General features: G+C 37.7%; 1 protein-coding gene across 1 annotated transcript; it reads right to left on the reverse strand.

Annotated features, from left to right (window-relative positions):
- Positions 1–13,384: 13,384 nt before the first annotated feature.
- On the reverse strand, positions 13,385–14,329 carry LOC103733350 (olfactory receptor 5B12-like). Its single transcript, XM_008832172.1, has one exon. It carries the CDS (start codon positions 14,327–14,329, stop codon positions 13,385–13,387), a length of 945 nt encoding a protein of 314 aa, XP_008830394.1.
- Positions 14,330–16,946: the final 2,617 nt, after the last annotated feature.

Here is a 16,946-nt window from a genome sequence, read left to right on the forward strand (position 1 = left end):
CCATCTCCTAGCTTCTTCCTCAATCTCTTTCTTTAAAAATTTAAATTGTTAAAGGTCTTTGGTACATTTCATCAGATTTATTCCACGATATTTTATTTTTATTTTTGTAGCAACGTTGAATGGAAGCATTTCCACGTATCATTTCTCCAGTTGCTTGTTATTGGTATATAGAAAGGCTACTGATTTTTGTAGAATGATTTTGTAACCTGCAACTATTCTGAAAGTGATCAGTTATAGGAGTTTTCTGGTGGAAAACTTGGGATTATTTATGTATAGTATGATATCATCTGCCAAAATAATAGTTTGTTCTGATCTTTTATCTAATTTCCTGTTCTTGTCTTATTGCTTTAGCAAGAGTTTCAAGCACTATGTTGAAAAGGAGTGGAGATAGTGGACGTTCTTGTTTGGTTCCTGATTTTAATTGGGAATGCTTCCAGGTTTTCTCCATCGGCAATGATGATGGTGGGTTTGTTGTATATAGCTTTTATTATGTTGAGGTATGTTCCCTTCAGTCCAATTCTCTCTAGGACTTTGAACATAAATGCATGCTGGATTTTGTCAAAAGCCATGTGGTTTTTGACTTTGAGTCCTTTTATATGATTAATGACGTTTATTGACTTACATATATTGAACCATCCCTGGATCTCTGGGATAAAGCACATTTGATCATGCTGAATGATCTTTTTGATGTGTGTCTGTATGCAGTTTGCAAGTATTTTGTTGAGAAATTTTGCATCTATGTTCATTAAGGATATGGATCTACAGTTTCCTTTTTCTGTTGTGTCTTAACTGACTTGGGTATTAGAGTGATGCTGGCTTCATAGAAGGAATTTGGGAGTTCCCCCTCTGTATCATTTTGAATAATTTAAGTAGGTTGGAAGTTTTCTTTAAATGTCTGGTAAAATTCTGCTGTAAATGCATATAGGCCTTGGCTTTTTTTTAGTTGGGAGGATTTGTATTAGTGTTTCAGATTCCTTCTATGTTATGGGCCTGTTTAAACTGTGGTTTTTTTCTTCCTTTAACTTTGGTGGTTCCCATGATTTTAAATATCCATCCATTTCTCTTATATTTTCAAATTTAGTAATGTATAGGATTTTTAAATATTATCTAATAATGTACTGGATCCTTTGGGTGTCTGTTGTGATGCTTCATCTCTGACTTTGTTGATTTGGATTTGCTCTTTCTTTTGGTTAACTTGGCTAAGGATATGTTTGTCTTGTTTAGCTTTTCAAAGGACCAGTTCTTAGATTCCTTGTTTCTTTGTATTGTTTTCTTCATTTCTATTTCATTATTTTCTGATTTGATTTTTGTTATTTCTTCTCTTCTGCTGGGGTTGGGTTTCATTTTTTTTTCCTTTCCAGCAACTTGAGTTGCAGTGCTAGGTCATTTATTTGGGCTCTTTTGAATTGTTTAATAGCACTTAGATCTCTAAACTTCCCTCTGAGGACTGCTTTTAATGTGTCCCAGAGGTTGCATTGTGTTGTATTGACCTTTTAATTGAATTCCAGGAATTCTTTTATTTATTTCTTAATTTCTCCTTTGACCCACTTGTTGTCTAGTGGCATGTTGTTCAATCACCACGAGTTTGTGTAGTGACTGGGGCTTTGTCCAGTGTTTATTTTGAGCTTTATTGCTTTGTGGTCTGATAGAATGCATAGGATTATTTCTTTTTCTTTTTTTTTTTTGTATTTGTTGAAGTTTGTTTTGTGGCCTTGTATGTGGTCAATTTTTTCAAAAATTCCATGGTGTGCTGAGTAGAAAGTGTATCTTTGATGCCTGGGTGCAATATTCGAAAGATGTCTGTTAGGTCCGTTTGATGTATGGTGTCATTTAATTTCGATGTCACTCTGTCTCTCTGTTTATTCTCTGTCCTGTTACTGGTCTAATGGAGACAGTGGAGTACTGAATTCCCCTACTATTACTGAGTTTGTGTTAACCTGTGTCTTAAAGTCATTTAGTGTTGTTTTTATGAATTTTGGTGCACAGAGTTTGGTGGATATATGTTAAGGATTGTAATATCTTCTTGGTTAATTTTTCATTTTATCAGAATGAAGTGACCCTCCTTGTCTCTTCTGATTATTTTTACTTTGAAGTCTATTTTTTCAGATATTAAATTTGCAACCCCTGCTTGTTTCTTAATGCCATTTTCTTTGAATATTTGTTTCCATCCTTTTACCTTAAGATAGTGTCTATCCTTGAAGGTGAGATGGGTTTTTTTTTTTGCAGAAAGCAAAGAGATGGATTTTGTTTCTTAATCCATTCACTTAGCCAGTGTCTTTTAACTGGGCACTACAGTCCATAGATATTTAAGGTTATTATTGAAAGATGTGTATTGATTGCCATCATTTTGATTTCTGCTGCCTTCTTGGTGTAACTGTGGATTTCCACAGTTTGCCTTCATTAAGTTTCTTTCTATTTCCTTTGCAGTATATTCATTCTTTTCTTTGGCTCTTTGTATTGCTTCAAGAACTCTCTGAAGGGCTGGTTTTGTGGACATGAATTCTTTCAACCTATGTATGCCATGAAAGATTTTTCTTTCCCCTTCAACTACGTTTTGGTTGAGTAAAGTAATCTGGATTGGCATCTGTGGTCATTTAGAACTGGGAATACTTTGGTCCAAACTCTTCTGGCTTTTATAGTTTGTACTGAAAAGTCAGCCGTAGTTCTGATGGGTTTTCCTTTATATGTGAATTGTTGTTTTCCCTTTGCAGTTTTCAGTATTCTCTTTGTTCTGTACATTTAGTGTTTTTATTATGATGTGCCATGGAGAGTTTCTTCTCTGGTCCTGTCTATTTGGTGTTCTATGTGCTTCTTGTATTTGTGTTATCCTGTCACTCTTCTATTTTGGGAAACTTTCTTCTACAATCTGTTGAAAATCTGGTCCATACTGTTATCCTGAGATTCTTCTCCTTGCTGTATGCCTATGATTCATAAGTTTGGTCTTTTTATTGAGTCACACAATTCCTGCATATTCTGTTCTTTTGTTTTCTTAAATTTTTCATAATCATTGTCTGAGTGGCCTGATTCCTCTGCTTTATCTTCCAGTGTTGGTATTCTTTTTTCCATTTCATTCACCCTATTGGTGATGCTCTCTTCTGTTGTTTCTAACTGGCTTATTGAGTATTTCACTTCCTCATTTCAGCCTGAGTATTCTTCAATATTTCTAACTCTTTTCTGAATGCATTCAGAAGTTTATCCCTATATTCTTTCAGTTCATTGATTTCTTTGTTTTTGTGTTAAGTTCACTGAATTGTTTTTCAAATATTTTTTAAAAAATTCTGGGAAAAGCATTTCATTACAGCTTTAACATACTCAATTACAGTTTCCAGAGCAAAGATACATCCCTTTCAAGGTGGCTATAAAAGTTTTAGGTTTGCTGTTGAATTAATACAATTACACAATATTGAACTCAGCATAAGCCCTGCAAGACACAACATTGAATGAGTCTTCAACCTTTAAAAAAGATCTCCATTTCATTGCAAAATATACTGTTTCCTACAGAAAGACTCATTGTTTTTGCTAATAACACCTAAATATTGGCACATGCGTCTCTAATCTGTATGTATCTGAATATTACTAGTCATATTCAGTTGGATTTGGATCCTTGGCACCTGTGTATGTCTATAAAGTCATAGGGTAGATTTTAGTGGTAATGTTTATCACCTCTACTAATTAACATGACATAAATTTTTATGCTTCTTCCTCAAATAAAACTCATTAAAAAATCATTGATTTTTCTTTGTGTATATCACACAGAACATCCCAAAACATCTTATTCAACTATACACCCACTTCCTAGATGGCACCCTCCCATATCCTCCCTCCCCCCCACTAAAGCCATTATACTCTGTACCCATGCTACTGTGTTGTCATCACCCCCCGCCCCAGCCGTTCTCCACTACTTGTGCATCTGGTGCATCTAGTCAGGTTACCTAGAGGTCTTTGTTTTAGGAAGGTCAGCTTTTCCTCATCTAACAAAGACCTCCTGGTGTCTGTGTCGTAACTCCACACTGACTCTACCCCTGCCTGGAGGGCCCAGGACAACCACAACATCTGGCACCCAATGTGAGTTCCCCATGCCAGCATGGGCATTGACCTTCCTTGGGTTCTGGCCATCGTTATGGTAGCTGCTTTTCTCTTCTGGACCATGTTCTTTGCACTTTTCTGCCAGCTATACATCAACTGCTCCAGAGATTGGCCTTAGTTTCGCTTTCTCCACCTGCAATGGCCTGGGCGCCTCTCCCCCAGTTTCTTCAGTGTTGCGAGATGCCCCCTGCCTGAAGTTTCGGTAAATTGGCCCCTATGTGTTACATGTGCCTTCGGTTCTCCCATGGGTGAGCATGAGAACTCCCTCCTTTCCTTTTCCCTCATCCTGTCTGTTGATTAGGGAGGTACACATTTTGCTTTCAGTTCGACTGGTGCCTCCACACAAAGGCTGACCCCCTAGGAGGTGGAACCCAGGAGGGGCTCCTGACTGCCACCCCTCATCTGGAGACACCATATGGGCATACTGTTGTGGCCTAACGAACCACAGAAGTCCCCCACTAAGCACAAGACATCTGGGTCTGACACATTCTCTTTGTCTTAGAATTAACATGGGTAATCTGCCCCCCAGCTGTAAGGAACCCCAAATCAGGGCATTAAAATCTCTCATCGCCTGAGGTCTTAAAGTTAAAACCAATGACCTAGAAGATTTCTGGAAGGCTACTATCCTCGTGCCATAGGTGAATATGGAAAACATATGGGACCCTGACCTCTGGATGTGTGTTCTCTTCCTCACTAGAAAACACGAGGTCTCATCTGGTGTTGTCCGGCCTGCTTCATTTGTCCTTATTCTCCCAGCAATTATCACCAGCCTTAATTCCTCTTCACCAGAGGATGTGATAGCAGCTCACAATAAACATTGTCAGGAACAAGCTACAGTCAATCTGTCCATTTCATCTCCCCTGACAGGTCTCGGTGCCTGTCTTACCCCCAACGAGGAGTGTGAGGAGCTAGCCTGTGGTGCTGAGGCACATGACTCATCAACCACTTTGCCCCCTAAATACCCTTGGTAGGAGATGTGCTACTCACATGACTCTACTGCCCTGGAGCCATCCTGCTACCTCCCCACTTCAAGTCGCCCACCCACACTTCCCCTATTGCGAGGACATGACTCACCCAGTACATCAAGGGCTTTTGGTCACAACAGTTCCTTAACTCTCTCACCATCCTGGTTATTCACATATGCCTCCTTGGGAGGAATTCTTTTGGTCCTACTTATCCTTGTCAAGTGTCTCTTTCAGCATGTCTGACAGCAAAAACACGTCAACAGAGCCACACTCCAGGTCCTCTTAGCACTTCAACACACAGGCTGCAATCCTCTCTGCGAAGTCCTAGAGGCCTGGTTCACGGAAATCTGTGAGGCCTCTGTATATTTGCCTTCCCTAATCACCCTGGTGGACTCAAGCCCAGGGAGGCCACCCTTCGAGGGCCAGTAGTCAATGACAGGTAAGAACTTGTATGACAATTCAACCTAAGACAGGCATGGTCCATAATGCTGGGGGCCCCCTGAGGTAGGGTCAACAATGCCAAGGCTAAAAATCTTGGCTCCCACTAGAGCGTCACAAAAAGAAAAGTGTGGATATGTAGGAGGAAGTGCGGCCTGAACGAGCAGTGCATGTACGCTGCAAACATGCCCAAAACATCTGGTTGTGTCGAACTCGTGTTTTCCAGAAGACATAGAGACAACTGATGCAAAAATGGCCTGATACAGACAGCCAATGGGGAGCAGACACGACCTATCAATGGACCAGTGAGACACCAGGAGGCAGGATATAAGGGAGCCCGTATCCGCAATCAACTAGTCTGCAGCTGCTCGCACTGCCTGCTTCTCACCTGACTCCCCGTGTCTATGTCATGACTCCTCGCTGACTCTACCCCCACACGGAGGGCCCCTGGACACCCACAACACCTTTCCACCATCCTGGTTCTTTTATCATGTTTATAATTGTTCTTTTGAATTCCATGTCCTGCGTTATCTGTATGGGGTTCTCATTGTACTCCCCTACAAGACTGTTTATAATTGGTGGGGATATATTATTTTGGTTTTTCATGTTAATGTTTTTTTTCTCTGTGCCTTTAACATGTGGATTTCTTTTATAGTTTCTGATTATGTGAGACTCAAGCCTTCCTTTGTTGTGTTTAGGTCTGCTTTTGTTTGTATACTTTATCTGCCTTTGTGTTTACCTGTTGGGCATGAAAAGTCGGTTGGTCTAAGCCTCACGTTCTCTCTTTTGATTTGATATTAGAGGGGCCAGATGGGTTTTGTTTCTACTGCTCAGGAGTTCCAACAGAGGCCTAAGTCAGATGAGGATCAGATGCTCTCAAGATTTCCTCTAACATCTGGATCCATTTAGTCAGCAGGCACAGTACAGTTTGGGAGGATTGCTAGGTAGAGGTAGGATTCAGGACTCTCAGGCAATCAGTGAAGGAGGCTAGTCTCAGGAATCCAGAGCAAGCAGGGAAGGAGGCTGGTCTCAGGAATCCAGGTTCTGGATGGAACAGTCAAGGATAAAGGCTATTCTCAGGTGTGCAAAGGTGTGGTGGGAGAGGGAACAGGCTTTGAGGGCTCCAGGGTATTAGACTGAGGAATTGGGTTGGTCTGGGTACAAAGGCTCCAGAAGCAATGAAGAGTCTGGGCTAAGAGGGTAGTCCAATGGTCTGGGATGCCAAGAGAAGAAATGGGTAGTGCCTACATTAAAAGGAGAGAAGGGACGTGGGAGCTGGGAAGGTGAACAAGGTTGTGGGATTCAAGGCACAGTGGGAGGGGTAATCTTACCCAGGAAAGATGCTGGCCTCAGGAATTTGGGGGTTGGACAGCAAGTGATGAAGTCTGATCTCAGGTATGCAAAAGGGAGGTGAGGGAGGGAACACACTTTGAGGCCTCCAGGGGAGTAGACTGAAGAATTGGGTTGGTCTAGCTGCAAAGGATCAGGAAACAGTAGGGAGTCTGGGCCAAGAGGATAGTCCAGAGGTCTGGGGTGCCAAGAAAAGAAATGGCCAGTCCTCATGCTTGGAGGACAGACAGGATCGGGGAGCTGGAGAATAAATTTTTAAAGCATTCCCTTACAATGTTTTGGATTTTATTTTATTTTATTGTTTTTGGTGTCTGTTGTGATGTTTTCCTTTTCATCTCTGATTTTTTATTTGGATTTGTTCTTTGTTTCTTTTGGTTAACTGGTCTAGGGGTCTGTCTGTATTGTTTTGCATTTCAAAGAACCAATTCTTAGATTCACTGATGTGTGTGTGTGTGTGTGTGTGTGTGTGTGTGTGTGTGTATGTTGTTTTCTTTGTTTCTATTTCATTAATTTGTGTTCTGATTTTTGTTATTTCTTCTCCTCTACTAGGTTTGGAGTTGGTTTGTTCTTGCCTTTCTGGAGTCTTGAGTTGTAATATTGAGTCATTTGCATATGCTCTTTCTGATTTTTTAATGTAAGCACTAAGAGCTTAAGACTTCTTTTAAGGTGTTCCTGAAATTTTGTTGGATTGTGTTCTGCTTTTCATTTTGTTCCAGGAATACTTTTTATTTCTTTCTTAATTTCTTCTTTGACCCATTTGTCATTCAGGAGTGTGTTCTTTAATCTCCATGAATTTGTGTACTTACTAGAGATTAGTCTGATGTTGATTATAAGCTTTATTGCACTGTGGTCTGAAAGAAGGCATGGAATTATTTATTTATTTTTATTTGTTGAGAATAGTTTGTGTTGCAGAATGTGATCAGTTTTAGAAAATCCTGCGTGGGCTGCTGAGTAGAAAGTGTATTCTTTGGTGCTTGGAATATTCTGTAGATATATTTTAGGTCTTTTAGTGGGATAATAAAATGACCTACTATTACTGAGTTGGGGTTAATCTCGCTTTATAGTTCTGGAGTACTGTTTTTATGAAATTGGGTGGGCCATAGTTTGGTGCATAGATGTTCCTGATTGTAATATCTTCTTGGTCAATTGTTTCTTTGATTAAAATGAAGTAATCCTCTTTGTCTTTTCTGATGAGTTTCAATTTGAAGTCTTTTTTGTCAGATATTAGAATTGTCACTACTGCTTGCTTCTTTAGGGCCATTTGCTTGAAATGTTTTTTTTTTTTTTCCATTCTTTCACCCTAAGACAGTGTCTATCCTTGAAGGTGAGATGAGTTTCTTGAAGACAACAAAAAGACGGATTTTCTTTCTTGATCCATTGCACTAGCCTGTGTCTTTTGACAAGGGAATTGAGGCAATTGATATTTAGTGTTATTATTGAAAGGTGTGAATTGGATACTGTCATTTTAATTTCTTTGTGTTTGTAGCCCTATGTTGTGTTTCTGTTGCTATACCATTCTTTGTTTTCTTTCTATAGTTTCTCATATATTCCTTTCTTCAGCCATTTGTGTTGATTTGAATATTCTCTGTAGGGCTGTTTTGGATGACATGAATTTTTTCAGCCATTTTTATTCATATCACGAAATATTTTCCATTCCCATTTGACTTGATAGAGAGTTTTGCTGGATAAAATATTTGGAGTTGGCCTCCATGGTTGTTTAGGACTGGTAATGCTTTGCTTAGGCTCTTCTGGCTTTCACATTTTGCATTGAAAAGTCAGCTATAATTCTTATGGGTTTTCCTTTTTTATATAATTTGTTATTTTTATCTACCAACTCTTAGTAGCCTTTCCTTATTCTCTCTTTGTTTTTGCTATGATATTCCATGGGAACTTTCTGTTCTGGTCATGTCTAATTGGTGTTTTCTGTGTTTCTTGAATCTCTATAGTTATATCTTTCCTTAATTTAGGGACTTGATCTTCTATAATCCTATTGAATATATGTTCAATGCCTGAGTTTCTTCTCCTTTCTGTATGCCTATAGTTTGTATATTTGGTCATTTCACATTGTCTCACATTTCCTGAAAATTCAATTCATGTGGCATTTTCTTTTGAAATTTTCATAATCTTTGCTTGAGGAGTCCAGATCTTCAACTTTATCACCAAGTTTTGATATTCTGTTTTCCATTTCATTCATTCTGCTTGTGAGACTTTATCCTATATTTTAATTGGTCTATTGATTTTTTTCAATCCCATATTCATTTTTCTTTGGGTTTTCTTCACTATTTCTACCTCTTTTGAATTCCCTTTTTAAGTTATGGATCGTTTTTGATATTTCATTAAGCTGTGAACTTGTATAATCTTTTTTTTAAAAAATGTCTTTTTGGGGGTTCTTTTCTTGAGACAGGATCTCCCTCTAACCCCTGCTGGCCTAGAACTAATTATGCAGACCAAGCTGGCCTTGAATTCAAGAGATCCACCTGCCTCTGCCTCCCAAGCACTAGGACTAAAGGTATGTGTCACTATACCCAGCATATTTGTGTTTTCCTGGGCTTCTAGCATAAGTTGAAGCCCTTCCTCTTTGACTTCTTTGAGTTATTTGTCTGTATTTTCTTGAAATTATTTGATCATTTTTATGATTTTTAAAAAAAATTCTGCATCCTGGGGTTCTTTGTGGTGGTACTCATTGAAGTGTACTTCTGTAGGTCTAGTAAGTTTTGTTGGGGAAATATTTTCTTCATTTTTCATATTGTTCATGTTTTTGTGTTGTTTGGGCATATGGATGTTCTTTGTTGATTATGTGTTCCATAGGAATGTCTACTTGCTTTTATTTAATTAAATTTTGATTCTGTTAATATTGTTAGATACTTTTTGTTCAGGTATGGAAGATAAGTTGATGGGGTTTCAAATTCTTGCAAAGTAGTAGATGGAATAGAGTCATGAGTGAGCAGATCTGCCTGCCTGATCAAGAGACAAGGAAGTTGGCAGTTGGGGAAATATTTGAGGAGGGACTTAGGGATCTATGACAAGGTATTCAGCTACTCTGGATTAGGAAGCTATTCCAGGGATCTGAAGTGAAGGAATTGAATGACAATAATATTTTTGATAAACAGGAAATCATGCATCTTCAGCAAAATATTAGTAAATTATAAAATACATTCTATAGAATTATTATTCTGTAGTATTATTTCATATTAAAGTATAAAAAATTCACCATAAAACTATAAACTGTAAAGTCTCTTTGCTCCCTGTAGCTGCATAAATCCAAAGAAATAAGATGATATTATCAATGGCACATAGGCCCATGGGAATGGGAATAATCCTACTTTACTACAAATGATACCCAAATATCTAATAAGATTCAGTTGTCAGAAAGAGGAAGTTGGACTGTAATTGTCCTATTTCAGAATAATATTGGTAAGAATAACTTTGTAAATCTCTTTTCTGGAACTCTGGTGTTATTAGCTTTCAATGATATTAAATTTGTGCTCTTATCTAGAAATCAGAGGTGATTTCTGTCAACCCTTTGTTGAGGTCATATTACAATAAAAAACTTGAATAAGCCCCTGTAAAAAAAATACCAAAAAACTATGAAACATTATTTCAAAGTAAACTACAAAACAAATTAAAAACATTAAAAGATTATTCTGTATGATATAGTGGGATTCATTCCATGGGTGTAAGGGTAGCTCCACACACACCAATCAATAGATGTGATGCAGCACTTCAATGGTATGACAAAAAACCAAATGATCGTCTCATCAGATGCAGCAAAGGTGTTGATAAATTTTAGCATTATTCATAATAACATCTTAGAACCAATCAGATAAACAAGGATCATACAGTAGCATAATAAAGTTCATATGTGTCAGGCATGGAATTCAAATCTAGAAGCAATACTTGGGAGGCACAGGAAGGTGGATCTCTGTGACTTTGAGATTAGCCTGCTCTACATATGAGTTCCAGAATGGTGTGGGCTACACAGTGAGACCCTGTCTCAAAAACCAAACAAAACCAAACAAACACTTAAAGTAGAAAAACCTGAAAGTATTCTCTTTAAGGTCTGGAGCAAGAGCTTACACAGATTCAGTTTTACCACTTTTATTCAATATTGTTCTAGAAGTCTTACCAAGAGAAATCTGGCAAGAAAGAAAAAACACTTTTGAACTGAAAGCACAAAAATCAAGTTTTCACTGATTAAAGATAATAGAATCTGAATTTAAGAACCCTTAAGATTACACAAAAACTATTACCAATATAAATGAATTCAACATTGATGCAGGAAATAAGAGTAAGTAAAATATCAATGGTATGTAAAAGAAAGAAGTGTTAGTTTTCTGAAGATGAAATCAAGAAAGCAAAGTGGACCAATGAGTAATGGACTTCATGCTGTAGTGTGAGAAAGTAGAAGAAAATATCGTATCAAAGATACAAGACTAATGTTAACAATATCTGATATATGTATACATCTTGCTACACAGACAACCAAAAAAAATTAAAAAGGATTTTACGAAACTAAGAAGTTCTACACAGTAAAGGAAAGATTTAAATGCCAGTACTCTATACCTCTTTCAGGGTGTTAATGTAAAAATCATATACAAAATCAAAGTAATAACTCCATGAAAATAGGAAATGACCTACGGAATAGAAGACAGGGAAATGCCCCAAAGCATAAGAAAAGAAGTTCAGCATTACTAATCATCATGGAACTGCAAATGAGAATATTCAATGATTTATTATCTTACACCAATGTGTATATTATCAAAAAACAAAAAGTTCACAAAGTTGGTGAATATGTAGAGATAAAAGAACTCTTGTACACAGTTGGCTGGAATGTAAATTAATCTAGTACTTACAGAAAACAATAGCATCATTCACAATCCATGATGCAGAGTCAGCTTACACGTATTTTGATGGATGGGCCAGTAAAAAAATCTTGATAGGTGTATAAAATGAAATGCTTTTTAGGCACTGGAAAGTAATCCTATCATTTGTGAGAATGTTGATGAGCTTGGAGGATATTCTAAGTGAAACAAATCATGTATAGAAGGACAAATAGGTCATGATCTCACTCATATGTGGAGTGGTTGAAGGCTCAATTTATAGAAGTTGTAAATACTATTTAAAATAATACTAATAATTATGTATTTAACAATAGGTGACTCAGAGGGGATGGAGAGTTGTTACTCAAGGGCTTTCAATTTTCAGGCATATTGTTTGAAATATGTTCAAGAGGTCTACTGCACATCATGGTGGCTCTAGATAATGATGTATTTTATATTTTACAATTTCCAAGACCACACTACTAGTACCAGCATAAACACAATGAAAGTTTAAGAGGAAAATTGTAGAGATAAAAGGGCAGAAATATTTGAAAAATTAATTCCTTAAAGCTTTCCAAATCTTTGAAAAGTTGTTGAAATATGTGAAAATTCCAATTTTTAAATACATGACTCAAAACATTAAAATATTTGTATATTCACAGACATAACATGTTATTAATAACAAAATTCTTAATCACCAATACTTACATTAAATGCAATATTTTGATGTATATTATTTAAATAGAGTCATTTAAACTAATCTTTGTCCTTTATTTTCCTCTAGTAAATTTATCATATACATGCCAGATGTGGTAGAGTACGCCTTTAATCCCAGCACTTGGGAGGCAGAGGTTGACAGATCTCTGTTCAAGGCCAGCCTGGTCTACATATCAAGTTCCAGGCCAGCTAGGGCTACAGGGAGACCCAGTCTCAAACAACCGAGAAAACCCCGAACATAGAACAGCAATATAAGCATATTAGCATTAGGTAATGCTTCACCAATATGAAGGTTTATCTCCCAAAACAAGGGCTTACATAAAGATATTTATTTTTTACAAATAAGAACAAAAATTAAACAATAAGAAACCTTTATTTGAGATTTTCCAAAGTAGTCTAATGAATGATAAATCTCAATTTTTATTACAACACCAATTAAATTAAATAAGTTTTATAAAAGTTGATGGGGGAGGGAGTCTGAATTTGATTAAGAACTATTGTATGAAATGCACAAAAGCTCAATAAATTAAAAAAAAAATTCAGTGTTCCCAAACATAGATTAAAAAACAACTTGTTGTGCCTTGGAACATAGAGAGGTTACTATCCTCCCAATAAATCATTCCACATTTTATGAGAATTTAGAAGTAGGCCTCAAAATTGTTCACATGAAGAAACAGAGATAGGTGAATGTTAAGCACTTTGATTTCACCAGCACTTGCTGGGTACACATGCCTAAACTATGTGTCACTAATAGGTACAATTCATACATGTTAAATGAAATTGGTTAGTTGAATTGTTTTCAATTGGGTTGTTATTTATGATCTTTTATTTCCAGGTACGTTATTAATTATTATTGTTATTATTATTATTAAAGATTTTTATCTTTAAGATTGACAACTAGGTAGGAAAATTCTTACAATAAATTAGAAATATATGGGTTAGATAGTAAAAATTTCCCATATATACATGAGGTGGATAAAAAGGTTCTATTATAGCTTCCATGTGCAACTAAAATGTGAATGCTATAGAAAACTTTGCTTTCCCCAAAGCCTTTAGGAAGGCACCCTTCACCTCTTTGTTCCTCAGGCTGTAGACCAGAGGGTTCAGCATGGGGATGACCATGGTGTAGAACACAGATGCCATCTTGTCAGCGCCCATGGAGTGGCTGGTGTTGGGCTGCAGGTACATGAAAATGACAGTCCCATAAAAGATGGAGACTGCAGTGAGGTGGGAAGCACAGGTGGAAAAGGCCTTCTGGCAGGCATCAGATGAGCGCATTCTCAGGATGGTGATGAATATAAACAAATAGGAAATGGAGATGATCACAACAGAGAAGAGAACATTAAAACCAACCACAAAAAAAATAACCATCTCACTAACATAAGTGTCTGAGCATGAGAGGGCCAGGACAGGAGGGGCATCACAGAAAAAGTCGTCAACCACATTGGACTTACAGAAGGAGAGCCTGAAAATGTTCCCAGTGTGGATGGAGGAATTCAGGAAGCCACAGACATAGGAGCCTATGATAAGACCAGTCCACGTGTTTTTGGTCATGGTGGTGGTATAATGCAGGGGTTTAGATACTGCTGCATAGCGGTCATATGCCATGGAAGCCAAGAGAAAACTTTCTGTGGTGATAAAGCCTACAAAGAAGAAGAACTGCGCTCCACAAGCATTGTGGGATATGATTTTGTCTCTTGAGAGGAGACCTGCCATCACCATGGGCGTGACAGCTGAAGAATATCCAAGGTCCACCAGGGAGAGGTGACTGAGGAAAAAGTACATGGGTGTGTGGAGGTGAGAGTCCAGCAGAATCAACCCAATCATTCCCAGGTTCCCAAGCACAGTGCTGAGGTAGATGAGAAGGAAGAGGATGAAGAGTGGAATCTGGAGGTCTGGGTCGTCAGTTAATCCTGTGAGGATGAACTTGGTCACCTCTGTGTTGTTCTCCATTCGGAATTATGTGGTTGCCCTACAGCAAAGAGGAGACCAGACTGTGAAAGGCAATTGGATGCCTATCCCACCCAACTTGTCCTGCCTGTGCACTGAAGTGCTAGAAATAAAGGCCTGCACCTGCACATCTGGCTTCAACATCATTTTGCATTAATCCTCTCATTTCATCTTCTCAAGTCTGATATAATTTAATAAAACAAATATTATCACATTTCCTAAGAAGCGAAACATTATTTCAGCAGTGTAAATTGCAGTATTGAAATCAAACACGTACCTTCTTAGCAAAGCAGGAACCCAGACCCTCTTATATTTGTGTTATGTCTTATAATAAATACATTTGTACTCACAAAATCCTTATTGTATTTGGACATATGACATCTGGTTTCCTCTGATACCAACTACAAAACATTCAAGCCTAAGCTCTCAATGAACCAGTGGAGGGAAGGCTACATTTTCTTGGTTATTTCTACTCTAAATTTATGCAAGTGACACAGAGGCTTACCGTCCTCCATGAGCAACACATCATGGAAGTCCAGCACCTTCATACATAATTAAGATATCAGAAATCCAGTCCTGGAAAATAGGAAAATTTCTTTATTTGGAGACTCTTATTTTCTGGCATAAATGTTTAAAGCTTAAAGTTGAGCAAAAGAGAAATAATCCAATTGGCTTTGAAATACCTCAATATAATTTCTAGCCCTGGGTCTCTTGTTAACTTTTTAAATATTTTATTATTTTTTATATGTATGTGTGTATTGCCTGCATGTAGGTAAGTGTACCTGTGTCATGCAATGCCTGTGGAAGACAGAAGGGACTGTCAGATCCCCTGAAACTGGAGTTATGGACAGTTGTTAGCTGCCATGTGGGTGCTAGGATTTGAACCCGGGTCATCTGCAAGAAAAGTTGGTGCTCTTAATCACTGATCCATCTCTCCAGCCCCCTCTTGTTATCTTCTTAGATAAGTTATTTGAGAAATCTAAAGTTAAGAATATCTTCATCCGTAAAGCAAATATTAAGCAGGTAGGCACCAGAATGACTGCCCTGAAGGACTCCTGGAAGTAGTCTTCAGGAGTGCTGAGGAAGTAGTCTTCATCATGTCTCATATCTGGCAAGTGTGATCGCTATTATCACAACTAATAGCACTGTTATTTTCCCCAGGGAAGATTTGCTAGGCTGTTACTAATATACCATTTTGTGAAAAATTAATTTTTGATTCTAGACAACCATTAATAGTCAGTTTAATAAGAAATGTAAAGGGGGGGGTCTTTGTTTTGGGGTAATCACTTCAGTATGAGGCCAATGGAGACTTCACATGTTAAAAGGGGTAACCAGGAGGGAATTATACAATCACAGAGTTCTTGTGGGATTAATACTCCATGAAGACTACAACAAGTCCTCATCTCACATATCAAGGGAGTAGGTAACTGAAGTTTCTATGAGGATTCAGCTCTGCTTGTTGATGGAGATCATGGGAGAATTTTCATTAATTTTACCAATTCTTTTGGTAATGCAAGACTTACAAGACTTAAGTTTGATATAGTAGGGGACAGAAATGCACATTCTGTGTGTATTGTACATGTGTCCTTCCCTTAGTTGGCATTAAGTATTTAACTTTTAAGAAGAAATCTCAACTTTTCACCTGTTTATTTATCCCTCAGGAGTTTCAACTACCATACTGAGACTTATAACAAGTCTATGCAAAATAAGAAATTCTTTTTGCATTCATGGTCCTTAAATACCATTTTTAAAGTGTGTCAAATAAATACATATGGTAAGAGGTGCACAATTATATATACAGATAAATACCAAGAAATACATTCACTACATAACAAGAAGAACACTGTACAGGAAGTGTCTGGAGAGATGTCTCAGAGGTTAAGAGCACTGACTGCTCCTGTGAAGGCCCCAGGTTTGGTTCCCAGTATGAAAATGGTGGCTACAACCATCTGTAACTCCATTTCTAGGACATTAGACTTCCTCTTCTGACATTTGTGGCCAATGCATGACACAGGTGCATATATATATATATATATATATATATAATGTAAAAACATAAATTAATACATACACACACATAAATAAAATAATAAAATAAAAAAAGATTCCAATGGCCGGGGATGGTGGGGCACACCTTTAATCCCAGTGCTTGGCCAGTCTGGTTTACTCAGCAAGTTCTAAACCAGAGTTATTTAGTGAGACCTCGTGTCTAAAAACAAAGAAATAAAGGCCACAAAGGAAGCAGGGTCTCATACCTCAGACTTGGGAGGCAGGAGAGTTGCTGACAGTTCAAGTTCAGCCTGAGATACATAGTGAAACTAGACTAAGCTAGGAGTGAGATTTTGTCACACACACAAAAAAGAGTTCCCAAGGCAAGGCAGAAGAGCTAGACCTTAGACCTCTGTCACAGCAGGGTGTGCCTGAGCTAAGTCTACTAGGCTCTATTTTTAAACAACCCTAAGTACATGTTTTTATTTTAGAGCTGTTTGTTAAGCTTCAAAGCCTGAAACAGCTTGTGAAAAAGATTTTGCTGTTCTAGACACTGCTGCTGAGCGACTTGGCCATGGAACATAGCTTCTAAATATTTTATTAGAGATTTAAATTTATCTCTGCCCCCACA

Source organism: Nannospalax galili, unplaced genomic scaffold (genome assembly GCF_000622305.1).
Source record: "Nannospalax galili isolate Female #2095 unplaced genomic scaffold, S.galili_v1.0 scaffold936, whole genome shotgun sequence".
Taxonomy (NCBI): Eukaryota; Metazoa; Chordata; class Mammalia; order Rodentia; family Spalacidae; genus Nannospalax; species Nannospalax galili.